The sequence below is a fragment of the Piliocolobus tephrosceles genome, chromosome 1, assembly GCF_002776525.5.
Source record: "Piliocolobus tephrosceles isolate RC106 chromosome 1, ASM277652v3, whole genome shotgun sequence".
In the NCBI taxonomy this organism is placed as follows: domain Eukaryota; kingdom Metazoa; phylum Chordata; class Mammalia; order Primates; family Cercopithecidae; genus Piliocolobus; species Piliocolobus tephrosceles.
In genome coordinates this window covers 178,575,483-178,602,079 of record NC_045434.1, presented here as the reverse complement: position 1 = coordinate 178,602,079, position 26,597 = coordinate 178,575,483, and the positions used below count along the sequence as shown (strand labels likewise).

The 26,597-nt window shown below is 43.5% G+C and overlaps 1 protein-coding gene and 1 long non-coding RNA gene across 6 annotated transcripts in view; one reads left to right on the top strand and one right to left on the bottom strand.

Moving 5' to 3' along the window:
* ST3GAL3 (ST3 beta-galactoside alpha-2,3-sialyltransferase 3) overlaps window positions 1–26,597 on the top strand; it is a 235,976-nt gene that overhangs the window by 16,892 nt on the left and 192,487 nt on the right. For 3 of the 5 annotated variants that reach the window (XM_023221372.3, XM_023221375.2, XM_031934206.1), the window contains exon 2: window positions 18,199–18,391. In XM_023221372.3, coding sequence (XP_023077140.1) covers window positions 18,229–18,391 — 163 coding nt within the window. In that variant the 5' untranslated portion in view covers window positions 18,199–18,228. The remainder of the gene's footprint in view (window positions 1–18,198; window positions 18,392–26,597) is intronic. The other 2 variants (XM_023221374.2, XM_023221373.2) reach the window with 1 other exon arrangement.
* LOC111548734 overlaps window positions 8,630–26,597 on the bottom strand; it is a 78,445-nt gene continuing 60,477 nt past the window's right edge. Inside the window, exon 3 of the long non-coding RNA XR_002733508.1 lies at window positions 8,630–8,771. This is a non-coding gene — a long non-coding RNA (uncharacterized LOC111548734). The remainder of the gene's footprint in view (window positions 8,772–26,597) is intronic.

The window sequence follows — 26,597 nt, the reverse complement described above, 5'->3', positions numbered from 1 at the left end:
ACAAGTAATGTTTGTGGTCGACCTCCTATGATTTCCATTGCTACATGTTTTTGCTTGATTTTTTGGGTTTGCTTTGAAAACTTCTTTTTTTTTTTTTTTTTGGAGACAAAGTCTTGCTCTATCGCCTGAACTGGCGTGCAGTGGCACAATCTCAGCTCACTGCAATCTCCGCCTTCCAGGTTCAAGCGATTCTCCTGCCTCAGCCTCCTTAGTAGCTGGGACTACAGGCATGCGCCCCCACGTCTGGCTAATTTTTGTATTTTTAGTAGAGACAGGGTTTTACTATGTCGGCCAGGCTGGTCTTGAATTCCTGACCTCATGATCCACCTGCTTCGGCCTCCCAAAGTGCTGGGATTATAGGTGTGAGCCACCTCGCCCCCCGAAAATCTTTTAATTTTAATTTTTTATTTTATTTATTTATTCTTGAGACAGGATCTGGCTCTGTCATTCAGGCTGGAGTACAGTGATGCCATCATGGCTCACTGCAGCCTTGAACTCTTGGGCTAAAGCTGACCTCAACCTCCTGAGTAGCTGGGACTACAAGCATGTGCCACCACACCTGGCTAATTTTTGAAAAATTGTTTTGTAGAGACAGGGTTTCACCATGTTGCCCAGGCTGGTCTTGAACTCCTGGGCTCAAGCAGTTCTCCCCCACTGGCCTCCTGAAGTGTTGAGATTATAGGAATGAGCCACTGGGCTGTTTTGGAAATCTTTTTAACTTTTTATTCTTTTTTCATTGTCTTGCTCATTTTTTTTTTAAACGATTCTTGGCTTTCATGACTCTTACTGTATTTTCAGCAATGTCCACTTTCTTCTCTCCCATCGAAGACTTTCGTTTTTGTGATGGCGTTCTTTTTCTTTGTTGACTTTTTTTCTGAGTGCTATTATAATTTTATTTTATTTTAAACATTTTGCTGTTTTCCTCTGAGATTTGCCTTTAGTCTCTGCCCCTAGCTCTCATTTTACAGAGCCACTTGGGGGTGGGTGGGACTGGAAGGATCTTTGTTAGTGGTCTTTGTCAGTTCTGTGAGGGAATTTTTTCTGTTGTATGGTCTTCATCTGCCACGCTTCACCCTTTCCCCTTCCTGTACTAATTCCTTTCTTCCTCTTTTGTTTCAGTATTTTTGTGTAGATTCTGTACTGATTCCTTTTTATTATTATTCTACTATAACTTTTCTTGTTATTTAGAGAAGCAGTATCATATAAGACTGAAGCCAGATCATCTGGATTTGAATCTTGGCTCTGCCACTTATCAGCACTGTGATTTTGGACAAAATCTTTAGCTCTTTGTGCCTCAGTTTCTTCTTTGTAAAATGGGAATAAATTCCAGAATTATTAAGAACCTTCGGTTAGTTAATTCCTAGAAAACTTAGAACTGTGGCTGATCCACAGTAAATGCTGTATGAATATTATCAATATTAATTATTTTGTCCCTAACAGTGACTTGTAATTAGGAAGTGCTCAATGCTTCTGAATATAATGATTTCATAGATTGCTTGTTAATTAACTACTTAAATCTCCTTGGTCATGCATATTGTCTAAATAGCAGGGGTGCATTCAGCAAAAACATTTCCAAAAAATTCATAAGCTTTTTCAGTAAATGGTTTGGAAAGCTGGGTAATAAATACTATGTAATAATTTCTAATTATCTTGGCAAAAAAATATTTACGGGAGACATGCGCTGGAAATACTCTGTGGTTTTTTGCTCTGTATGATTTTGTCGTAATTGAGTTCATATCCATTATGGCTGATATTTGAAGATCATCAGAATTCTGACATTTTAGACTAACCTAAAAATTGTTGTATGTATAGTTCAGAAAATAATCATACTGTGGGATGTTTTAGGAAAAGCAAGTTTGGTGCAGTTTGTTTTGGTGAGTTCAGATTTTTATACAATTTTCTTTTTTTGTGTGTTTTTTTTTTTTTTTTTTTGAGACAGAGTCTCGCTCTGTCGTCCAGGCTGGAGTGCAGTGACGTGATCTCGGCTCACTGCAAGCTCCGCCTCCCAGGTTCACACTATTCTCGTGCCTCAGCCTCCCGAGTAGCTGGGACTACAGGTGCCTGCCACCACGCCCGGCTAATTTTTTGTATTTTTTAGGAGAGATGGGGTTTCATCATGTTAGCCAGGATGGTCTCTATGTCCTGACCTTGTGATCTGCCCACCTCGGCCTCCCAAAGTGCTGGGATTACTGGCGTGAGCCACCGTGCCCAGCCTACAGTGTTCCTTTTATGGCTAATTAAGATAATCTAGTTTTCTATACCTTATGTATTTCTTTTTTTTTTTTTTTTTGAGCCGGAGTTTCGTGCTCTTGTTGCCCAGACTGGGGTGCGATGGCTGAATCTCGGCTCACTACAACCTCCATCTCCTGCGTTCAAGCAGTTCTGCTGCCTCAGCCTCCCTAGTAGCTGGGATTACAGGCATGCACCGCCACACCCAGCTAATTTTGTGTTTTTAGTAGAGACGGGGTTTCTCTGTGTTGGTCAGGCTGGTCTCGAACTCCCAACCTCAGGTGATCCGCCTGCCTCAGCCTCCCAAAGTGCTGAGATTACAGGCATGAGCCACTGTGCCTGGCTCTTTTTTTGTTTTCTTTTGAGATGGAGTTTCACTCTTGTCCAGGCTGGAGTGCAATGGTGTGACCTCGGCTCACTGCCACCTTCGCCTCTTGGGTTCAAGCGATTCTCCTGCCTCAGCCTCCCGAGTAGCTGAGATTACAGGCATGTGCCATCATGCCTGACCAATTTTGTATTTTTAGTAGAAACAGGGTTTCACTATGTTGGTCAGGCTGGTCTTGAACTCCTGACCTAAGGTGATCTGCCTGCCTCGGCCTCCCAAAGTGTTGGGCTTACAGGCATGAGCCATGTGCCCGGCCCCCTTATGTATTTCTTTTCAAGCATACTGTAACTGATTGAATAATCAGTTAGTCAATAGACAGTTTTTGAGCACCTACCAGGGATAAAATGGTGAACAAAATAGACATGTTCCCTGCCTGGATCAGCCAGAATATAAATACTAAATTATTGTAAATACTTATAAAATTATAAGTGCACAGTGTAATGGGATAGGGATATATAGGTGTGGTAGGAATATATGACAGGGAGACCTAACCTGAAGCCTGGAGACAGATAATGCTTCCCTACAGAATTAAGGTTTTAGCTGAGACTTAAAAGGTAAGTAAGGGTTGGCTAGATGAAGTGGTGGGATCAGGAGGGCTTCAGCCTGACATTAGGAGGTGAATAAAGCGGTGGGTCGGAAGGGCTTCAGCCTGACATTGGAAGGGCATGATAAGTTGAAAACACCGAGAGAAGCTCCATGTTGCAGGCTCATGAAGAGATGAGGTGGCAAGATATGTGGAGGAGAGGTGGGAAGGGGCCAGATATCTAGGCTTTGTTTAAGGAGTCTGGGACTTTACCCTAAAGATAATGGGAAATTTATGAAGTTTAAGCCTGGGAGTGAAATAATCCTATCACATTGTCTGCTGTGTGGAGAACTAATTGAGCAGGGGCAAGTAGGAGGATTAGTAGGCTATTGTATTAGTCCATGCAAAAGGTTATGGTGACTCGAATTAGGATGGTGGCAGTGAAGAGGGAGGGATGTGTAGCTTCAGGAAGTATTTAGGAGATAAAATTTGTAGGACTTGATTGATTATATGTGCAGGATGAGAGTGAGGAGGAGTCTAGTGTCAAGGCTAATTTCCAGGTTTCTTGTAGAAGCATCTGTGAAAGGGTTGACTTTGATTGAGATAGTAGATGCCAGAGGAAGAGGAAGTTCCTCAGGGTGAAACATCTAGATGATGAGGTATAGCAAGAAGTTAACATACTTGGACTTGGAACTCAGAAGGGCATCTAGACTGAATATGTAAAATTTGGGATAGTGACATAGTTTGGATATTTGTTCTCTCCAAATTTAATGTTGAAATTGGATCCCCAGTGTTGGAGGTGGAGCCTAGTGGGAAGTCTTTGGGTCATGGGGGCAGATCCCTCATGAACTGCTTGGTGCAGTCCCTGCATAATGAGTGACTTCTCCCTCAGAGCTGGTTATTTAAAAGAGAGTGGCAACCCTTCCCTCTCTCTCTTCCCTCCTTTTTTTTGAGATAGAGTCTCATTCTATCTCCCAGGCTGGAGAGCAGTGGCGTGATCTGGGCTCACTGTAACCTCTGCCTCCTAGATTCAAGCGATTCTCCTGCCTCAGCCGCCTGAGTAGCTGGAATTATAGGCACGCACCACCACACCCAGCTAAGTTTTGTATTTTTAGTAGAGACGGGGTTTCACCATGTTGGCCAGTCTGGTTTCAATCTCCTGACCTCAGGTGATTCACACGCCTCGGCCTCCCAAAGTGCTGGGATTACAGGCGTGAGCCACCGTGCCTGACCTCTCCTCTCTTGGCATATGATGTCTGCTCCCCTTCCCCTTCTGCCATGCATGGAAGCACCCTGCAGCTCTCATCAGAAGTAGATGCTGGTGCCTTGCTTCTTATACAGCCTACAGAACTGTGAGCCAAATAAACTCTTTTCTTTAGAAATTACCCAATCTCAGGTATTTCTTTTTTCTTTTTTTTTAGACAGAGTCTCACTCTGTTGCCCAGGCTGGAGTGCAGTGGCATGATCTCAGCTCACTGCAACCTCTGCCTCCTGGGTTCAAGTGATTCTCCTGCTTCAGCTTCCCGAGTATTTGGGTTTACAGGCACACATCACCAAAATTAGCCTGGCTAATTTTTGTATTTTTAGTAGATGGGGTTTCGCCATGTTGGCCAGGCTGGTCTTGAACTCCTGACCTCAGGTGATCTGTCTGCCTCAGCCTCCCAAAGTGCTGGAATTACAGGCGTGAGCCACTGTGCCCAGCCTCAGGTATTTCTTTATAGCAAAGCAAATGGACTAAGAGTCAGCATAATGCTGGTAAATGAAGTCACAGAAGAGTGTGGCATTGTTTTGGGGATATCTGCAGAATGGGAATGTAAGAAAGCCTAAGAGCAGGCTTAGGGAAGTGGCTCTCTTCCATCCAAAGCTAATAGGACACACACTATGTGCTAGGGATTACACAAGGCAGTGAGGACACTGAAACACAGAAACGCCGGCCCCACCTTAGAGGACTTCTGACTTCTATCTTCTCATTCATTCTTCAACTCTCTGTGAGCTGCTCTCTGTATTTAAAATTGTTGTGTGTGTATGTATATATATGTATGCATATATATATATATGCATTCAAATTATACCTTTAGAATGTATTACTTTTTGGAATGTATACAAATTATATTGTGTCTAGAGTTGGGGAATATAATTGGAAATATATTTTATTTATTTATTTTTTGAGATAGGGTCTCACTCTGTTTCCCAGTCTGGATTGCAGTGGCGCAATCTCAGCTCACTGCAATGTCTGCCTCCCAGGCTCAAGTGATCCTTCTGCTTCAGCCCCATGAGTAGCTGGGACTACAGGCCCTCACCACTACACCTGGTTATTTTCTTTTTCTTTTCTTTTTTTTTTTTTTGTAGAGATGGGGTTTCGCCATGTTGCCCAGGCTGGTCTCAAACTCCTGAGCTCATGCCATCTGCCTTCCTCAGCCTCCCAAAGTGCTGGGATTACAGGCTATTTTATTTTTAAACAAACTCTTCCTGAGTGTTACTATATTTGAGGCACTATGCTGATAAATGCTAGTGATTTAACAGACCTAAGTTATAGGTTCTTTTTTTTTTTTTTTTTTTTTTTTTTTTTTTTGAGGCGGAGTCTCGCTCTGTCGCCTGGACTGGAGTGCAGTGGCCGGATCTCAGCTCACTGCAAGCTCCGCCTCCTGGGTTTACGCCATTCTCCTGCCTCAGCCTCCGGAGTAGCTGGGACTACAGGCGCCCGCCACCTCGCCCGGCTAGTTTTTGTATTTTTAGTAGAGACGGGGTTTCACCGTGTTAGCCAGGATGGTCTCGATCTCCTGACCTCGTGATCCGCCCGTCTCGGCCTCCCAAAGTGCTGGGATTACAGGCTTGAGCCACCGCGCCCGGCAAGTTATAGGTTCTTGTTTCAGATTGTATGCTCATTATCTGCAGAGACAGAAAAAGAGGCAAGATGTTTTCTAAATGCTATGATAGAGGTGAGCATGGGATGTTATGGAGCACAGTCATAGTGTAGGGCTGTGATTAAGGAAAGCTTCCTGAAGGAGCTAACACTTGAACACAGTCCTAAAAGATGAGTGGCAAAGAAGGCAGAGAAAGACTCTTACCACCTCTCACAGTTTCAGGGGCTGTATAAAGGTCAAATTGCTGGAGGACTGTAAAGTGTCCAGTGGATTTGGCACTTAAGAGGTCAGTGGTAAACTGACCCACAGTGACAGGTGGGATTAGAAGCCAGATCCGATCACAGAGAGTTGAAGAATGAATGAGAAGATAGAAGTCAGAAGTCCTCTAAGGTGGGGCCTGCGTTTCTGTGTTTCAGTGTCCTCACTGCCTTGTGTAATCCCTAGCACATAGTGTGTGTCCTATTAGCTTTGGATGGAAGAGAGCCACTTCCCTGTCTGGGATAAGAAGCATGTATGTGAGAGGATGAGTCCAGATCGCTGTGCTCCATCTGCCTTCTAGAGGGAGTATCTGCAACTCTTTACCTGCATGCTTTTTTTTTTTTGAGATGGGGTTTCACTCTTGTTGTTCAGGCTGCAGTGCAGTGGCGCAATCTTGGTTCACTACAACCTCCACCTGTCAGGTTCAAGCTATTCTCCTGCCTCAGCCTCCCAAGTAGCTGGGATTATAGGCATGCGCCACCATGCCCAGCTAATTTTGTATTTTTAGTGGAGACAGGGATTTACCATGTTGGTCAGACTGGTCTTAAACTCCTGACCTCAGGTCATCCACCCACCTTGGCCTCTCAAAGTGCTGGGATTACAGACATGAGCCACTGAGCCTGGCCTGCATGCTTTTTTCTGACCGTACCGGGAGGCCAAGTGCAGTCCCACAGCCAGAATTCTCTGTCTTAATCTACTTCTAGCATTTTTATTTTTTATTTATCTTTTTCTGTCTCTCATGGTTGAGTGCCTGATACTCTTATTTAATTTAATTAATTAATTAATTTTTTTTGATACAGGGTCTCACTCTGTCACCCAGGCTGGAGTGTAGTGGCATGGTCTCAGTTCACTGCAACCTCCACTTCCCAGTCTTAAGTGATCCTCCCAGCCTCCTGAGTTGCTGGGACTACAGGCACGCACCACCATGCCTAGCTAATTTTTGTATTTTTTGTAGAGACAGGGTTTTGCCATGTTGCCCAGGCTAGTCTGGAACTCCTAGGGTCAAGTGATGTGCCTGCCTTGGCTTCCCAAAGTGCTGGCATTACAGGCGTGAGCCATCGCACCCGGCTTCATATTTTATTTTTCTCATTCAGTACTATACCAAAAGCATTTCTCTATATCATTAATTTTTTTTTTTTAGTTTATACAGCCCTTTTAAGTGGCTGCATAAACTCTCATTTAGATGTTTATTTGAACATTTAGTTTAAAATTATTTTCCCCTTTTAACTTTTCATTTTGAAATAATTTCTCATTTACAAAAGAGTTGTAGAAATATTACAAAGAACTCCCATATATCCCCTTCAGCTAGCTTATTGTGATGTCTATCAGATTTCTCAACTGCAAAGTTACTCTGTTCCCCTCTCTTAATAGTAAGTAGTGAGGAAATAGTTTACAACTGTTTTATATCTTAATTCTTATTTATTTATTTATAAGAGACAGGGTCTTGCTGTGTCACTCAGGCTAGAGTGCAGTGGCATGATCTTAGCTCATTGCAGCCTCTAACTCTTGGGCTCAAGCAATCCTCCCTCCTCAGCCTCCCAAATAGCTGGGACTACAGGCACATGCCACTACGCCCAGATAATCTTAACATTTTTTGTAGAGATGGAATTGTCCTGTGTTGCCCAGGCTGGTCTTGAACTCTTGGCCTCATGTAATCCTCCTACCTTGGCCTCCCAAAGTGCTAGTATTACAGGCATGGGCTACTGTGCCTGGCCTATATCCCATTTCTTTTTCTTTTCTTGAGACAGAGTCTTGTTCTCTTGTCTAGGCTGGAGTGCAGTGGCACGATCTTGGCTCACTGCATCCTCCGCCTCCTGAGTTCAAGCAGTTCTCCTGCCTCAGACACTCAAGTAGCTGAGATTACAGGTGCATGCCACCATGCCTGGCTGATTTCTGTATTTTTAGTAGAGATGGGAGTTTCCCCATGTTGGCCAGGCTGGTCTCGAACTCCTGACCTCAAGTGATCCACCCACCTCGGCCTCCCAAAGTGCCGGGATTACAAGCCTGAGCCACTGTGTCCGGCCCTGTATCCCATTTCTTGTAAAACTTGTAGGCATTACTTTTAGCATCCATTTATGTTTCTTAGGTGAATTATTACTATAATGGTTCCTAAATGGTGATTTTCTAATTACATTATTCCTTCTACTTTCATCAGCTGTCATTTCACTCTGAGAGCTTTCTCCCCTCTTCGTTTAGTAGATTCTTATTTAATGGATTATAATCTGTTATTATCAGTCTTTATCTTGATGCTGAATTGCTCCATATCTTACCAGTAGGAGCTCCTAGGCTGGTTCCTTTTTTCTTTTGACCTATCCTCACTCTGTTTTCCCACTTTCAGGCACAGGTGGCCCAGACTTACCTCACGCCTTCTCTGCCCCAGCCTTCGAGTCAGCCATTCTTCCAAGAAGACTTGCTTCCTTTTTTAAATTTTTTTATTTTTTTTTAACAATTGTTTATTGAACTCCTGCTATATGCTATAAGATGATGAGCAAAACCAGACACAATTTCAGCCCTGGAAGGAGAAAAGAGAGGTCGATATTAATCAAGTAATAACATTAATGGGGGCATTTCTCAAGTGAGAGAAGTGTACTAAGGAAAGAAATGTGATTCTATGATAGGGTAATAAAAGATCCTTGACTGGGGAGGGGCAGCATACCAGTAATTAACTGATCTGAAGAATCAGTAGAAATTAACTTGGTAAAAGTGGAAGTGGATGGCTGAGTGGGACCAGCATTCAGAAGGCAGGTGCCTGCAGAGAGTGTCATCAGTTTTAACAAGAAATGCTGTATCAGAGATGAAACTAAACTTACTCCTCATCTTTTCTTCTTGCTTCGGACATAACTTTGAAAAATCGTTTATGCTGTCTTTAGCCTCATCCCTTCCCCAAACTTCACATTGTTCTGGGTTTTAGATGTCTCAAATTTTTTTTTTTTTTCTCACCAAAGACCTATGACTTCTCTTGAATATTAAATACATTTTTCTATCTGTGTCCTAAACCTTTCTTAAAAAATAATTTCAACTTTTATTTTCAATTCAGTGAGTACATGTTCAGGTTTGTTACATGGGTATTGTGTGATGCTGAAGTTTGGAGTATGATTGATCCTGTCACTCATGTACTGAGCATAGTACCCAACAGTTCATTTTTCAACCCTTGCATCTTTACCCCTCATCCCCGTCTAGTAGTCTTCAGTGTCTGTTATTGCCATCTGTGTGTCTGTAAGTACCCAGCATTTAGCTGCCACTTGTAAGTAAGAACATGTGGTATTTGGTTTTCTGTTCCTGTGTTAATTTGCTTAGGATGATGGCCTCCAGCAGCATCCATGTTGCTGCAAAGACCTGAATTCATTCTTTTTTATGGCTGCACCCTGCTTCTTGTTAGTGGAGAATAGTGTTTCAAAACCAAGATCTACGGAGGTTGTGGTGAGCTGAAATCACGCTATTGCACTCCAGCCTGGGCAACAAGAGCGAAACTCCGTCTTGACAAACAAAAACAAAAACAAAACACCACTAAAATCTAGGTACTAGATATGCTTCATGCTGTTGGGATATGACCGCTGCCAGGCTCTTTCTGTGAACAGAGCTAAAGAATATATGTAGGGGTGGTGGGCACAGTGGCTCACGCCTGTAATCCTAGCACTTTGGGAGGCCAAGGCAGGAGAATCATTTGAGTCTAGGAGTTTGAGAACAGCCTGGGCCACATAGCAAGACCCTGTCTCTACAAAAAGTTAAAAACATTTTAGTAGCTGGGTGTGGTGACATGTGCCTATGGTCCTACCTACTTGGGAAGCTGAGATGGGAGGATCACTTGAGCCCAGGAGGTCGAGGCTGCAGTGAGGTATGATCACGCCACTGCACTCTGGTCTGAACGACAGAAACTCTGTTTCAAAAAAAAATTATATGTGTGTATACACACAAATGTACACACACTATCCACACTATATTTATTTTTATATCTTTGTATATATACACACACATATATATACATGTATGTATACACACATATGTACATATATATATACATACACACACGTATATATTTCTGTATTATTATTATGTTTGAGACAGGGTCTCTCTTTATTGCCCAGGCTGGAGTGCAGTTGCATGGTCTCAGCTCACTGCAGCCTTCACTTCCTAGGCTCAAGCGCTCTTCCCACCTCAGACTCCTGAGTAACTGGGACTACAGGCATGTGCCATCATGCCCAGCTAATTTTTTTTTTTTTTTTTTGAGACGGAGTCTCGCTCTGTTGCCTGGGCTGGAGTGCAGTGGCCGGATCTCAGCTCACTGCAAGCTCTGCCTCCCGGGTTCACGCCATTCTCCTGCCTCAGCCTCCCAAGTAACTGGGACTACAGGCGCCCGCCACCTCGCCCGGCTAGTTTTTTGTATTTTTTAGTAGAGACGGGGTCTCACCGTGTTAGCCAGGATGGTCTCGATCTCCTGACCTCGTGATCCGTCCGCCTCGGCCTCCCAAAGTGCTGGGATTACAGGCTTGAGCCACCGCGCCCGGCCCCAGCTAATTTTTAAATTTTTTGTAGAGACAATTTTTTTTCCTTTTTTTTTTTTTTGAGGCAGAGTCACACTCTGTCATCCAGGCTGGAGTGCAGTGCCGTGATCTTGGCTCACTGCAACCTCTGCCTCCCCAGTTTAAGCCATTCTCCTGCCTCAGCCTCCCAAGTAGCTGGGATTACAAGTGCCCACCACCACCATGCCCAGCTGTAGACAATTTTTTGTAGAAACTATATTGCCCAGGCTGGTCTCAAACTCTCGGGCTCAAGTGATCCTTATGCCTTGGCCTCCCAAAGTACTGGGATTACAGATGGGAGCCATCATGCCTGGTTATATATTAAAAACCATTTTTTCCACTGAATACCTCCAATTTCAATACAAGTCAAAAGATTAATTCCAGTTTTCCCTTTCTATATTTGTAACTTTCTTCTCCATCATTGGGAAATCTTGTTCCCATTAGCTTCAATACATTTACTTGTCTGGTCAATCCCAAATCACCTGTGGCCACACCCTAGACCCCTCGCATGGACTAATGCCCCTCTCTCCCCTTTCACCCCAGGCATGTGTGACTCCCTAAATCTAAGGTTTTTAGATTAAATTATTTAGAAAGGAAAGGATAGAGAGACCTCATTTCTTTTATGGATGCATGGTACCTATTTTATGTATGTACTGTAGTTGATTCAACCCCTGTTGAAGGACATTTGGAGTACATTGAGTCTTACTCTGTTATGTTACAAATAGTGCTACAGTAAGTGGCCATTCACATAAGACTTTTTGTATTTTTGTCAGTGTATCTTTGGGATAGTTTCTTAGAAGTGAGACTATTGGGTTAAAGGGTTAAAAGCATGTGTAATTTTGTTAGATATTTTCAAATCCCTTCCACCACCAGTAATGTATGAAACAGCCTGTTTTTACCCCATAGCCTCACTTCTAGAATGTGTCAGACTTTTGTCCTACCGGTGAGTTTGAAATTACATCTCTCCCAGGATCTTGGGATATTGTTCTCCTTGTCTTGGAGGCTTTGGCTTCTTTTAAGCTCTTTTTTGCTCTTGTGTATGTTGTCTACTTTTGGAAATCAGTTTCTTCCTTGGGATTTGTTCTACTCTTGTCATTTGAAGATTGTTTTCCCTAATGGAAAAGACTGAAATAAAACAGATGATTACTTCAGCCTTCTCACTGTCATATTTGTTGAAAGAATGGGTACATCTGTTGACTCACTGACTGTTGTGTGTCTGCCAGAGCCTTGGGCTGTGGTCAGTGTGTGGCTGTGGCAATTCAGCATCACATCTCTTGCATTCGGCACAGAAAGAAGGAGTGGGGTGGTGCTAGCCACTTCTGCCCCCTTCTAAAAGAAAATAGAATTCTTTCTAAGAACCACTTGCCTTTTGTGCATAGACTACTTACAACTTAAATTTTTAGTTGTTTTCAGTGGGAAGTTTGGACAAGTTATATAGTTCTTTGTGTAGTTAGAAATACAAGTTTCTGATTTCTTTTTCTTTTCTTTTTTTTTCAGACAGAGTCTTACTCTGTTGCCCAGGCTGGGGTGCAGTGGTGTGATACTGGCTCACTGTAACCTCAAACTTTATGGGCTCAAGCGATCCTCCTACCTCAGCCTCCCAAAGAGCTAGGACTACAGGCCCATGCCACCATGCCTGGCTGATTTTTAAAAATTTTTTCTGGAGACAGGATCTTACTATGTTACACAGGCTGGTCTCAAATTCCTGGCCTCTCAAAGTGCTAGGATTACAGGCATGAACCACCATGCCTAGCCATCAAGTCTCTGATTTCTATTTCACTTAAAACTTTATGTATTTACTTTTACAAGTACAAACATTAAAAATAAATATATGGATAAATAAATACCTTGTCAAAGTATTCCATCTGAACCCACTTTTCAGAGATAATTATTATGAGTAGTTTGGTGCATATTCTTTTATGTATGTACTTGATACTTAGTCTTAATTTTTTTTTCTTTAAGATGGTATCTCACTCTGTCACCCAGGCTGGAGTACAGTGGTGCAACCTTGGCTTACTTCAGCCTCAACCTCCTGGGCTCAAGAAATCCTCCTATCTTAGCCTCCCAATTAGTTGGGGCTACAGGCACATACTACCATGCCTAATTAATTAATTAATTAATTTTTATTATTGAGACGGAGTCTCACTGTCGCCCAGGCTTGGAGTGCAATGGCACAATTTCGGCTCACTGCAACCTCTACCTCCTGGGTTTGAGCGATTCTCCTGCCTCAGCATCCCAAGTAGCTGGGACTACAGGCGCGTGCCACCATGCCCAGCTAATTTTTTGTATTTTTAGTAGAGACAGGGTTTCACCGTGTTAGCCAGGATGGTCTTGATCTCCTGACCTCGTGATCCACCTGCCTCGAACTCCCAAAGTGCTGGGATTACAGGCATGAGCCACCACGCCCAGCCCTGACTAATTAAAAAAATTTTTTTTTTTTTTTTTTTTTTTTTTGTAGAGACAGGGTCCTACTGTGTTGCCCAGGTTGGTTTTGAATTCCTGGGCTCAAGTAATCCACCAGCCTCAGCCTCCCAAAGTGCTGGGATTACAGGTATGAGTCATGGTGCCCGGCCCTTAATCTTAATTTTTAAATATTATTGTCATCTTCGTTTGTTGTTGCCAGTATGGGGCCATATGTATACATACTATTCGACAGCTAGATTTTTTTCACTTAGCAGTATGTTTAGACACACCTCCCTGTTAGTACATGCAGATATGGCTCATTCTTTCCAGCTGGTACATTATATTCTACACTGTTATTCTCCTGCCCTCGCAGATCCTTTATTCACCTTCGTTTCTTCTGTGTACTGGCAGCTGGTCTCTGTTAACCTGCATCATCTGGGCTTCCTTGCCTTCTGGCTTCCAGCTGGGATCAGCTGATAGAAGGCACGCCAGGAGACCTGAGGGCCAATGTTGGGAGGAGTCAGACTATGTTTTATTCCCATTGTCCCTTGCCGTGGTTCTAGTAGCAGCTGTGCTTGTTGTCTGTGATCACTGCTCTTTAGGGTAGCTTCTCTTCTCCAGCCAGCTCTTGCTGGGCTCCAGTGACACCCTTCTCTTCTTTTGCCCTTTTGGTTTGAAGGGTAGAAATAGCTTCCTGCTGTTGCTAGTCCCTGGATGCTTCACCATCCCTTATTGATTCCTTTAAATGCTGCTCACACAGCTATAAAAAATCCTGCCATTAAATTTCCTTCAGTTTACTCCTTTGCATATGCCATCTCTTTCCTGCTAAGACCTCAGTTAATGTGACCAGGGAGACTTACCATAATTTAATTAATTGGGTCCCTATTACTGGGCATTTAAACTGTTTCTAGTATCTTGCTGTTATACTCAGAGTTGCTAATGAACATTCATGTACATGTCCTTTTTAGTATTTGTTGGAGTATTGTTTGAGAAAAAAGTCATAGAAATAGAAAGACTAGGTTAAGGTATATGAATATTATAAATTTCAATAGATACTTCTAAATTGTTCCCAAAGGAGTCTACCAATTTACATTTCTACAATGTGTTTTTTTAATAGTAAAAAATTAATGGAGGCAGTACTTGTGACTTTATAAAAAATACTTTTTTTTTTTTTAAGAGACAGTATCTCTCTTTGTTGCCCAGGCTGACGTGCAGTAGCATGATTGTAGCTCAGTGCAGCCTCGAACTCCTGGGCTCAAGCAATCTTCCCGCCTCAGCCTCCCAAGCAGCTGGAACTACAGGTCCATGCCACCATGTCCAGCTAATCTTAAAATTTGGGGGGGGGGGGGAGGGGGGGGGGGGGGGGGGGGGGGGGGGGGTCTCATCTCATCATCTTGCCTAGGCTGGTCTCGAACTCTTGGGCTCACGCAGTCCTCCCTGCTTCGGCCTCTCAGAGTGTTGGGATTATAGGTTTCAGCTGCCATGCTAGGCCTTATGACAAATTTAATTCAGAAGTGTACAAAGGGAAAAGTAAAAGTCCTCCGAGTCTCACCTGCTTCTCATCATCCCATCCTATTCCCTACAGGTAAGCATGCTAACATTTTTTTTTTTTTTGGAGACGGAGTCTTGCTCTGTTACCCAGGCTGGAGTGCAGTGGTGCGATCTCCGCTCACTGCAAGCTCTTACTCCTGGGTTCAAGCCATTCTCCTGCCTCAGCCTTCCGAGTAGCTGGGATTACAGGCGCCCGCTACCACGCCCAGCTAATTTTTTGTGTTTTTGGTAGAGACGGGGTTTCTTTTTTTTTTTTTTTTTTTTGAGGCGGAGCCTTGCTCTGTCGCCCGGGCTGGAGTGCAGTGGCCAGATCTCAGCTCACTGCAAGCTCCGCCTCCCGGGTTTACGCCATTCTCCTGCCTCAGCCTCCGGAGTAGCTGGGACTACAGGCGCCCGCCACCTCGCCCGGCTAGTTTTTTTGTATTTTTAGTAGAGACGGAGTTTCGCCGTGTTAGCCAGGATGGTCTCGATCTCCTGACCTCGTGATCCGCCCGTCTCAGCCTCCCAAAGTGCTGGGATTACAGGCTTGAGCCACCGCGCCCGCCCACAGAGAGGGGGTTTCACCGTGTTAGCCAGGATGGTCAGGATGGTCTCCATCGCCTGACCTGGTGATCCGCCCGCCTCGGCCTCCCAAAGTGCTGGGATTACAGGCGTGAGCCACTATGCCCGGCCCCTTTCTTCCATTTTTATATGTACATGCTTAGCATAGAGTAAATTGAGTACATTTATATGTATAAAATAAACTTATTTGTATATGTGTGTTTATGTATCTCTCTTTCTGTTTGAGATAATATATTTCTAGACTCTGTTCTCTTCCGTTGACCTAACTTGTTTTTTCCTCTGCCAGTACCTATCTACCTTAGTAATTATAGCTTGGAGTTGGTTCGATATCTGGCGAGGCAGATTCTCATCCCATTATTTTTCATTTTAAGAAATTTCTTGGCCCTTCTTGGGCATGAACTCTTCAGATGATCTTTAGATCCAAGTTCAGAAAATTCATGGATTTTGACTGGAATGAAACTGAGTTTATAGAAAACTCACATTTCAGGAAAACTGATACATTTCCAATTGAATCTTCTCACTTAAGAAACTCTTTTGCCGGGCGTGGTGGCTCACGCCTGTAATCCCAGCACTTTGGGAGGCCGACGTGGGTGGATCACAAGGTCAGGAGTTTGACACCATCCTGGCCAACATGGTGAAACCCCATCTCTACTAAAAATACAAAAAAATCAGCTGGGTGTGGTGGCACATGTCTGTAATCTCAGCTACTCAGGAGGCTGAGGCGGAGAATCGCTTGAACCTGGGGAAGCGGAGTTTGCAGTGAGCCAAGATGGCGCCATTGCACTCCAGCCTGGGCGACAGAGGGAGACTCCGTTGCAGGGCGGGGGGAAAAAAGAACCTCTTTTGTCTCTATTTACTCAGATATTTTATGTTCTTTGGTGAAAGTCTTGCCTATTTCTTACTAAGTTTATTTTTAGTTATCTTATAGATTTTGTTGCCATCATGAATGGAATTTTTTCACTTTACGTTTTCTTTTCTTCTCTTTCTTTTTTTTTTGAGACAGGGTCTTGCTCTGTCACCCAGGCTGGGGTGCAGTGGCATGCTCACAACTCACTGCAGCCTCAGCCTCCTGAACTTAAGGGATCCTTCTGCCTCAACCTCCTGAGTAGCTAGGACCACAGGTGCACACTACTAGGCCTGGCTAATTTTTTAATTTTTCTTTTTGTATAGATAGGGTCTCATCATGTTGCCTCGGCTGGCCTCAAACTCCAGGGCTCAAACAGTTCTCCTGCCTCAGCCTACCAAAGTTCTGGGATTATAGGCGTGAGCCACTGCACCCAGCCCACCTTACATTTTCTAATTGGTTATTGCTGGTATGGTTTTTAAGAATGTGTTGATTTTTGTAAATTAATCTTATAATCACCTACTTTATTGAACTTCCTATTCTAATGATTTTTTAGTATATTCTCTTGGCTTTCCTAGGTGGACAGTTATCTGTAAATTATAATGTTTTGTGACACCATTATTAATATTTATACGTCATTTTTTTCTCTTATGTCATTTCGTCGCTGGGATATATCTGATTGGGCTTGGTTGGGGGCCTGACCCAGGGCAGTCTCCTTGGCCAATGTTATATTTTACATTTAATGTGTACCTGCTATACATCCTTTTACATCAAAGGGTGTATAACAGGTACAGTAGCAGGGTGGGTGAATTCCAGACAGACCTTGGGGATAGAAACAACAAGGCAACATTCAACGAATAGAAAGTACAATGACTAGAGCATAGGGCACACATGAGGTTGAGAGAAGCAAGAGATGGATTGGAGAGTAAGTTGAGGCTCGGTCAGAAGCCGCTAGGCTTTAAGGAGCAATTACTTTATTCAGAGGAGTTGAGAATTGAATGAAAGCTGTGTTAGGCAGAATGACCCTTTAAAGATATACACACCCTAATCCCTGGAACCTAAGAATTTGTTACTTGACGTGGCACAAGGGACTTCACAGATATAATTAAGGTTATGGGCCTTCAAATAGTGAGATTATCCTGGATTATTAAGGTGGGCCCACTATAATCACATGGGCCCCAAAAAGCAAAAAAGTTTCTCCAGCTGGAAGAGAAGCAAGATATGGTAGAGGGGGAATTTGGAGAGATTCAAAGAGTGAGAGAACCTGAAGGGGACTACATGGAAAGCATGAAAAGGACTGTAGGCGTGAAGGCTGACCCCTGGCGGATAACCAGCCAGGAGACGGGGGCTTGGCCGTACAGCTGCACGAACTGAATTCAGCCAACAGCCTGAGTGAGCAAGGAAGTGGATTCTTCTCCAGGGCCTCCAGAAAGGAACACAGCCCTACTAACACCTTGGTTTTGGCCTTGTGAGACTCTAAGCAAGGACCCAGCTGGGCCTCACCATACCCAGATTTTGGCCTTCAGAACTCTGAGATGATTTTGTGTTGTTCTAACCTGCTAAGTTTATGACGCTTTGCCACAGCAGCAGTAGAGAACGAATGCAAAGGGGTTTAAGCAGGGATATTGTCAGATTTTGTGTTATTCAAAGACTTCTTGTGCCATGTGGAAATGGATTTGGAGAATGTAAATTTGGAGACAGGGAAACGTGTCTGTGGGAATGCTGTGATAGCACAGTCTAGGGTAGTGATTATGGGAAGGGGATATGATTTGAAATATGTCTGGGAGGCAAGAGTTGCCAGAACTAGTCAGGGACCGGATGTCAGCGGTTGGGGTGGGGAAGCAAGGATGACTACTGCTTTCTAGCTTAGGCGCTGGCTGATGATGAAGCTGTTTCTTGAGATGGGGATGAGCGGGTTGGAAGATGCCATGATATGAAAGTGGTAACTCTTAAGTTGTTCTTCATTTGGAAATTCTCTCCATAGATACTTTATTTTAAGAGAGAATATATCAATAAGATGAGTGCTTTGTCTTTTAAGAACGAAACTTTTTCTTTTCTAGGTCATTTAAGAAATCATAAATCATGTGAAGATGGGACTCTTGGTATTTGTGCGCAATCTGCTGCTAGCCCTCTGCCTCTTTCTGGTACTGGGATTTTTGTATTATTCTGCATGGAAGCTACACTTACTCCAGTGGGAGGAGGACTCCAGTAAGTATAGTCACTCTAGCTCATCCCAGGAGAAGCATGTTTCAGGTCAGTTACTGGTTTTTTGTGTGGCTGCAGTGATCTCATATTCTACAGAGGTGGGCACTGAGAGTAAACTGAGCATTTCTGGGACTTTGACTTAGACATTGCTGCCATTTTAGCTGGTATAGGCTGAGAACTTTGATGTTTTTGAAAAACTGCATGCCATGACAAATCTGTGTTCCTTTTACAAACTTGGTGAGAATGTGCTATTCTTCAATAAAAACCCAAACTATACTCATACTTCTAGTTCTTGAATGCTTTTGTTCTTTCTTTTTTTTTTTTCTGAGACGGAGACTCTCTCTGTCGCCCGGGCTGGAGTGCAGTGGCCGGATCTCAGCTCACTGCAAGCTCCGCCTCCCCGGTTTACGCTGCCTCAGCCTCTGGAGTAGCTGGGACTACAGGCGCCTGCCTAGTTTTTTGTATTTTTTAGTAGAGACGGGGTTTCACCGTGTTAGCCAGGATGGTCTCGATCTCCTGACCTCGTGATCCGCCCGCCTTGGCCTCCCAAAGTGCTGGGATTACAGGCTTGAGCCACCGCGCCCGGCCGCTTTTGTTCTTTCTAATTGCTGTAGCATATTGCCACTCTTATTTTTCCATTTATTGCCTTAGGGATTAGTATTGGAGTTGGTTTCCATATGCCCTTAAAACATTCATCTTTATGTTGAATTTTCAACATAATATTGTCTCTGTTTTATTTTCCCTAAAGAAACTTTGTCTACTGAATCTTTGTAGCCCTTGCTGCTATTGAACTTGCACCTGGCTACAATAATGGCTTATTTTCCCTACCCAGTAACTCTTAATTTTTTTCTTCTCTTTGTGCACTTTGTCTCATGTGTTACATAGTGCTTTCCACATAGCCTGAATCCCACTGATTTGGTTTCTGTTTACCTGATGTGGCCTGTGTTTTGGTTCTAGGCTTGCAGTTGAAGGGCTTACATTGATCGCCACCAGCCTTTGCACATTGTTTTCTTAGCTGTAGCTTGAAATATCACACAGTGACCATAGTGGTTTTCTTTTTGGTTATTTTGTCTGACTGTTATCTGAGGTTCATGTGGGAGATAATATAAAATCAGAACAGTGGCCTGTTTTGACCTACAGTGATATGTCTTCTCTTAAAATTAGTTTTATTTTTACTGACATCTACCAGATACCAGCATAAAACTCACTTGAGAAGAGAGTCAGTCTCTAGGTACGAGGTGAAAGTGAGCTGCAGTGAGTTGGAAGAAGCAACAGGCAATTGGCCTGCTGTTGTTCTAAGACCCTAACATGGGAACTGTTACAGTGAAGTAGCTCATTTATTTCTCCCATGGCTCAAACTACTGAGGCAGTTTCAAGCCAGTTTTTAAAATATAGTGTTATATCCTCCATTTATTGTTTTTTTTTTTTTTTTTTTTTTTTTTTTTTGAGGCGGAGTCTTGCTCTGTCGCCCGGACTGGAGTGCAGTGGCCGGATCCCAGCTCACTGCAAGCTCCGCCTCCCGGGTTTACACCATTCTCCTGCCTCAGCCTCCCGAGTAGCTGAGACTACAGGCGCCTGCCACCTCGCCCAGCTAGTTTTTGTATTTTTAGTAGAGACGGGGTTTCACGGTGTTAGCCATGATGGTTTCGATCTCCTGACCTTGTGATCCGCCCGTCTCGGCCTCCCTAAGTGCTGGGATTACAGGCTTGAGCCACCGCGCCCGGCCCATTTATTGTTTTATATAGGATGTTTAAGTACCTTTTAAATGCTTAGCTTATAATTATCACTAATTACTTGTGTTTCAAAAGTTTACTTAAATTTCTCTGCACTGACTTATTTTTAAAACCAAGGAGACTACCCAGGATAAGAAGTGTTTATATCAGTGAAATGCAGAATTCTGTTTTTAGAGGCATTCATTGTCTGTATTGGTAGTGGTGGATACATCTGTATCAATAATATAGATGGAAATGTGTGTGAAGAACAACGGTCTCCTTTTCTGCTAAGAGCTACTGACCTGTAGAAGACATAACCAAGGATCAGATAAGATTTTCTTAGATCAGTAGGGAACGGAATTTACTTTACGGAAGACTCATTGTGTGTCAGGCATTAGGCTGGACAATTTACAAATGTAATTTCATTTAATGTAATTCTTACTACAGTTTTGTGAAGATGCCATTATTACCCTATTTTCCAGTTGAGCATAATGAAACACTTTAATTTACCAAGGTTATATTGTTGGAACTGGAATTCAATTCTGATTTCCTGTCTTTAAAACCTATGTTTATTATTTTATTGAAAAATATAATAAATACTGAAGGCAAGACTTAATATTCTACTTGGTAAAAAGAAAGAGGAAAAGGAGCTTAGAGAAGTAATAGTAGAGAGTATCAGGAAGAGGGTGTGAAAAGAAAAGGAGGGAAGGCCGGGTGCAGTGGCTCAAGCCTGTAATCCCAGCACTTTGGGAGGCCGAGACAGGCGGATCACAAGGTCAGGAGATCGAGACCATCCTGGCTAACACGGTGAAACCCTGTCTCTACTAAAAAAATACAAAAAACTAGCCAGGCAAGGTGGCGGGCGCCTGTAGTCCCAGCTACTCGGGAGGCTGAGACAGGAGAATGGTGTAAACCCAGGAGGTGGAGCTTGCAGTGAGCTGAGATCCGGCCGCTGCACTCCAGCCTGGGCGACAGAGCAAGACTCCATCTCAAAAAAAAAAAAAAAAAAAAAAAAAGAAAAAAAAAGGAGGGAAAGAAAGTTATCAAAAGAAGACAGAGAGGCTTATTAGGTTTGAAGGTGACAAGGTGCTACTCACTTGGGCTGTAGGATTCAGAAGTTTATTGCTAGTTACCTGCTGTCTGCTGTCCTTTCCATTAGCTGTTAGCTGACCAGTATTTATAGCTTTTCTATTCTGACTCCTAAGCCTTTTAGATGTTTGACTTTGAATAGGTTGTTTAGACCATCTCACCATAGCATACTGTTTTCTGTGCTGTAATATCAGAGAACAGAGTAATAGGACCCACCCTGCATGGCTTACTAAGTCAGATGGCTCCTCCATTTTTTTTTTTTGGAGATGAGGTCTCACTCTGTTGCCCAGGCCAGAGTGCAGTGGTGCAGTCATAGCTCACTGTAACCTCGACCTGCCAGGCTCAAGTGATCCTCCTACCTCAACTGCCCAAAGTAGCTGGGACCACAGACTCACACCACCATTCCTGGCTAATTTTTGTATCTTTTGTAGAGATGGGGTTTAGTCATGTTGCCCAGGCTGGTCTCAAACTCCCTAGGCTCAAGTGGTCTGCCCACCTTGGCTTCCCAAAGTGGTGGGATTCCAGGCCTGAGCCACTGTGCCCGGCCAGAGAGGAGTCCTTTACTTAGAGTCAAGCTGAAGGAGCGTCACAACCCCGAAGACTGTTATGTTGTGAAATTTAGGCTGTGTTTTAATAATACTGATGATGATAAGATGAAATAGTAATTTATTGAGTATCTACTGTATATCCATAAGATAGCAGGGTCTTTATATTCAGAATCTCATTTGATCCTTACAGTTTTTATTGGTTATTATTTTCCTCATTTTACAGATATAGGAACTGCAGCTTCAGAGAGGCTGTGTAATCAAGAGTTTGTATGCTTTTCATCTGAGGAGGTTGAGGACAATCCCAAGTTAGAAAAATAAATGTCTTTAACATTACTTTTCCTTAATTTTTTTTTTTTTTTTTTTTTTTGAGATGGAGTCTCGCTCTGTTGCCCAGGCTGGAGTGCAGTGGCCAGATCTCAGCTCACTGCAAGCTCCGCCTCCTGGGTTCACGCTATTCTCCTGCCTCAGCCTCCGGAGTAGCTGGGACTACAGGCGCCCACCACCTCGCCCGGCTAGTTTTTTTTTTTTTTGTATTTTTTAGTAGAGACGGGGTTTCACTGTGTTAGCCAGGATGGTCTCGATCTCCTGACCTCGTGATCCGCCCGTCTCGGCCTCTCAAAGTGCTGGGATTACAGGCTTGAGCCACCGCGCCCGGCCACTTTTCCTTAATTTTTAGAATATTAGTAAGTTGCTCAGATAACCTATTGGAATTTCTTCATGGTGGTGGGGGGAAGAGGCTAGAGTTGGTTTTTGGTTTTTGTTTTTGACACAGGGTCTCACTCTGTCACCCAGGCTAGAGTTTTTTTTTTTTTAAGACGGAGTCTCGCTCTATCGCCCGGGCTGGAGTGCAGTGGATCAAGCTCCGCCTCCCGGGTTTACGCCATTCTCCTGCCTCAGCCTCCTGAGCAGCTGGGACTACAGGCGCCCGCCACCTCGCCCGGCTAGATTTTTGTATTTTTTGGTAGTGACGGGGTTTCACCGTGTTAGCCAGGATGGTCTTGATATCCTGACCTCGTGATCCGCCCGTCTCAGCCTCCCAAAGTGCTGGGATTACAGGCTTGAGCCACCGCGCCCGGCCCACCCAGGCTAGAGTTTTATGGTGTGATCTCGGCTCACTGCAGCTTCAACCTCCTGGGCTTATGCCACCCTTCCACCTTAGCCTCCCAAGTAGCTGGGACTACAGGTGTGCACCACCACGCCCAACTAATTTTTCAAAATTTTTTTTGGAGAGATGGGGTTTCTCCATGTTGCCCAGGCTGGTCTCAAACTCCTGAGCTCAAGTAGTCTTCTTACCTCAGCCTCCCAAAGTGCTGGGATTACAGGCATGAGCCTCTGCGCTTGGCCTGAGGCTAGAGTTTTTTTATTATTAAATTGTTCATTCAATAAGCAGTATGTTCTTATTATGGTCCATGTACTGTTCTGGGTAAACTGGATATAAGATGAACATAGGCCTTCATACTCTTAGCCTATAATATGAGAACAAAACAAAACAACTATTTTTATATATTGAGCTCTAAAAGAGCAATCTGTGTCAAATGCTGTGTTGGAGCATAGAATTCCTTCCAGATAGAAAATTTATGTTTTCATTAATTCCAAGGTGTATTGTAGAGGACTACAAACTGCTTTGCCTTGGGTAGTTTAGAGACACATGTGACCTAGGGCTTGGTCAGGTTGCCAAGACTTGGGTCAAATGCTTAATGTGAAAAGCTTCAAGTATGAGAATAGTTATCAACCTGCTTTAAAAATTACTGTAGAATTATTACACATGTAGTATGATTAAAATATGTATTATACATATATTTTTAATATATATTTTAATTAATGAACAAATCACCAGTATCTGGAGTTAGAAAGAGTTGGGTGTGCTTGTTTCTTCATCTCCAAAATGAAGATAAAAGACTTATTTCTCAGCCGGACACAGTGGCACACACCTGTAATCCCAGCACTTTGAGAGGCCGAGGTGGGCAGATCACGAAGTCGGGAGATCGAGACCATCCTGGCTAACATGGTGAAACCCTGTCTCTACTAAAAATACAAAAAGTTAGCCAGGCGTGGTGGCGGGCGCCTGTAGTTCCAGCTACTTGGGAGCCTGAGGCAGGGGAACCGCTTGAACTTGGGAAGCAGAGGTTGCGATGAGCTGAGATCACACCACTGCACTCCAGCTTGGGCCACAGAGCAAGACTCAGTCTCAAAAAAAAAAAAAAAAGACTTATTTTTCTTTGCTCTGATGCTTTATTTAGGTCAGTGCCTTGTATAGGAGTCGGGTAGTTGCCTCTTTACAATAGCCCTCCTTTCACAATGGTCCATTTTATGGAAGCCTTGCATATTTTTATTAATTTAAAATTTTATGTATTTCTGCTGGGTATGGTGGTTCACATCTGGAATTCCAGCACTTTGAGAGACTGAGGAGGGAGGATTGCTTGAGTCTGGGGGATTGCTTGAGGCCAGGAGTTTGAGACCAGTCTGGGTAACATCGCGAGGCCTTGTCTCTATAAAAAAAATTAAAAGATATTATCCAAGCATGGTGGTGCACACATATACAGCGTGTGGGATAGCTACTTGGGAGGCTGAGGTAGGAGGATCACTTAGGCCCAGGATTTTGAGGTTGCAGTGAGCTATGATTGTGCCACTGTACTCCAACCTGGGCAACAGCATGAGGCCCTGTCTCAAGAAAGAAAGAGAGAGAGAGAGGAAGGAAGAGGGAGGGAGGGAAAGAGAGAGAGAAAGAGGGAGGAAGGGAGGAAAGAAGGAAGGAAGGAAAGAAAGAAAGAAAGAGGAAGGAAATTCATTTCTAATTAATAAAGTAGATCTTTCATAGGATTAGTTTTCTGGGCTGTGAGGCCTTTAAAAATTCATGGCTGAGTGAGGTGGCTCATGCCTATAATCTCAGCACTTTTGGTGGCTGAAGTGGAAGGATTCATTGAGCCCAGGAGTTCATGACCAGCCTAGGCAACATAGGGAGACCCTGTCCCCACAGAAAAATTAAAAAATTAGCTGAGTGTGGTGGTACATGTCTGTGGTCCCAGTGACTCGAGAGGCTGAGGTGGGAGGATTGTTTGAGCCCAGGAGGTCAAGGCTGCAGTGAGCTGTTGCCACTGTACTCCAGCCTGTGTGACAAAGTGAGACCCTGTCTCAAAAATTTTTTAAAAATTAAATTGATGCTACTGTGTTTATCAATTATTACAACTCCCTTAAAATTTTTTAAAAATTAAATTGATGCTACTGTGTTTATCAATTATTACAACTCCCTTTGTGTTCTTCCCCATATTTATAAAAGATTATAACCAGACAAATTATAATACATGCATTCAAATTATAAAGTACACATTGTTAGGCCGGGCGCGGTGGCTCAAGCCTGTAATCCCAGCACTTTGGGAGGCCGAGACGGGCAGATCGCGAGGTCAGGAGATCGAGACCATCCTGGCTAACACGGTGAAACCCGTCTCTACTAAAAAATACAAAAAACTAGCCGGGCGAGGTGGCGGGCGCCTGTGGTCCCAGCTGCTCAGGAGGCTGAGGAAGGAGAATGGCGTAAACCCGGGAGGCGGAGCTTGCAGTGAGCTGAGATCCGGCCACTACACTCCAGCCTGGGCGACAGAGCGGGACTCCGTCTCAAAAAAAAAAAAAAAAAAAAGTACACATTGTTGATCTGATTGCTCTGGAGAATACTCTCTGGCACAAAAGCAGAAGTTGGATCTGATATTAGGAGGACAGGTTGAAATGAGTTTAATAGACATAGGACATTGTATTAACTCTTAGTTTTCTGTCTTAAAAATGTAGAGGAGGCTGGCATTTCTGGTCACGTTTCTGGGAGGTACTCTGCTTCCGATGGTAAGGAAGTAAGTGGTATCACAACTAGCCTTCTCTCTATAGGAAGCTATAAAACTGGATAAAAGAAATGAAGCAATTATATCAGCCTGTAGACAATAGGCAGCATAAAATTTCAGTTCCTAAGAGAAGGAAAACTCGAGGTGAGCACCACATTTGCTCAGTTTTCTGTCTGAGGACAATTTCCCAACCCTGTTCTGTGAGTGGAGTCTAAACAGGCTGTGATGATTTCCCCTGAGCTGAAGAGGCAGAGGTCAGAGTTTGGGTGGACCATTATAGAGTAGGGAATTGTTCAGCAAGAGGGTTTCAGAAGTCCATGGGGGCATTCCTGTGAGGCTGAAGCTAAGGACTGGCCTATTGTTTATACGTGGGCTGAAACCACCTGAAGCTTACCATGTAGAGAGCAGCTGGTACAAAATGAATACAAAAGAGATGCTAGAGGTCAAGTCCTGTTGGCGGGAAAGCAATGCCAGGAACATTGATGGTCCAGCCCTACCAGTAGAAATATCTCATTGACACTTTGTTAACACCCCTGGCATCCAGCTGAGACCCCACAAAGGCCATGCCTTATGAATAAAGATCTTACCCAAGAGTAAGATCTACTGTAGACCCGCCCTAACAAGGCCTAAAGCCAACCCCCAGCAAGACAGATTTCGAAGTTTGGGTCCTGTCAAGTTAAGAGAGGTCAAAAATGCCATGGGCTTTCCTCAGATCCACACTCACGATGCCTAAAATCAAAACCACACAAGTTCAGGGCGATCAGGTAATCATTGAACTATCTGCTAAAACACAAATTGACACTCTTTGTGGGAAGATAACGGTATTTGTAGTTTTTATATGTAATATCCACAGTGGCTAATGTTCAAAAAAAGAAACAGAAGAATATCCATATTCAAGAAGAAAAATCTATGGATAAGATGGCCTCAGTGTTGCACTTAGCAGACAAAGTAACTATTATGAATATATTTAACGAATTAAAGGAAAATACAGTAGTGAACAATGAGTGTCTCAGCAGAGAAATGGAATCTGTAAAAAAGAACCAAATGCAAATTCTAGACCTGAAAAGTATAGTAACTG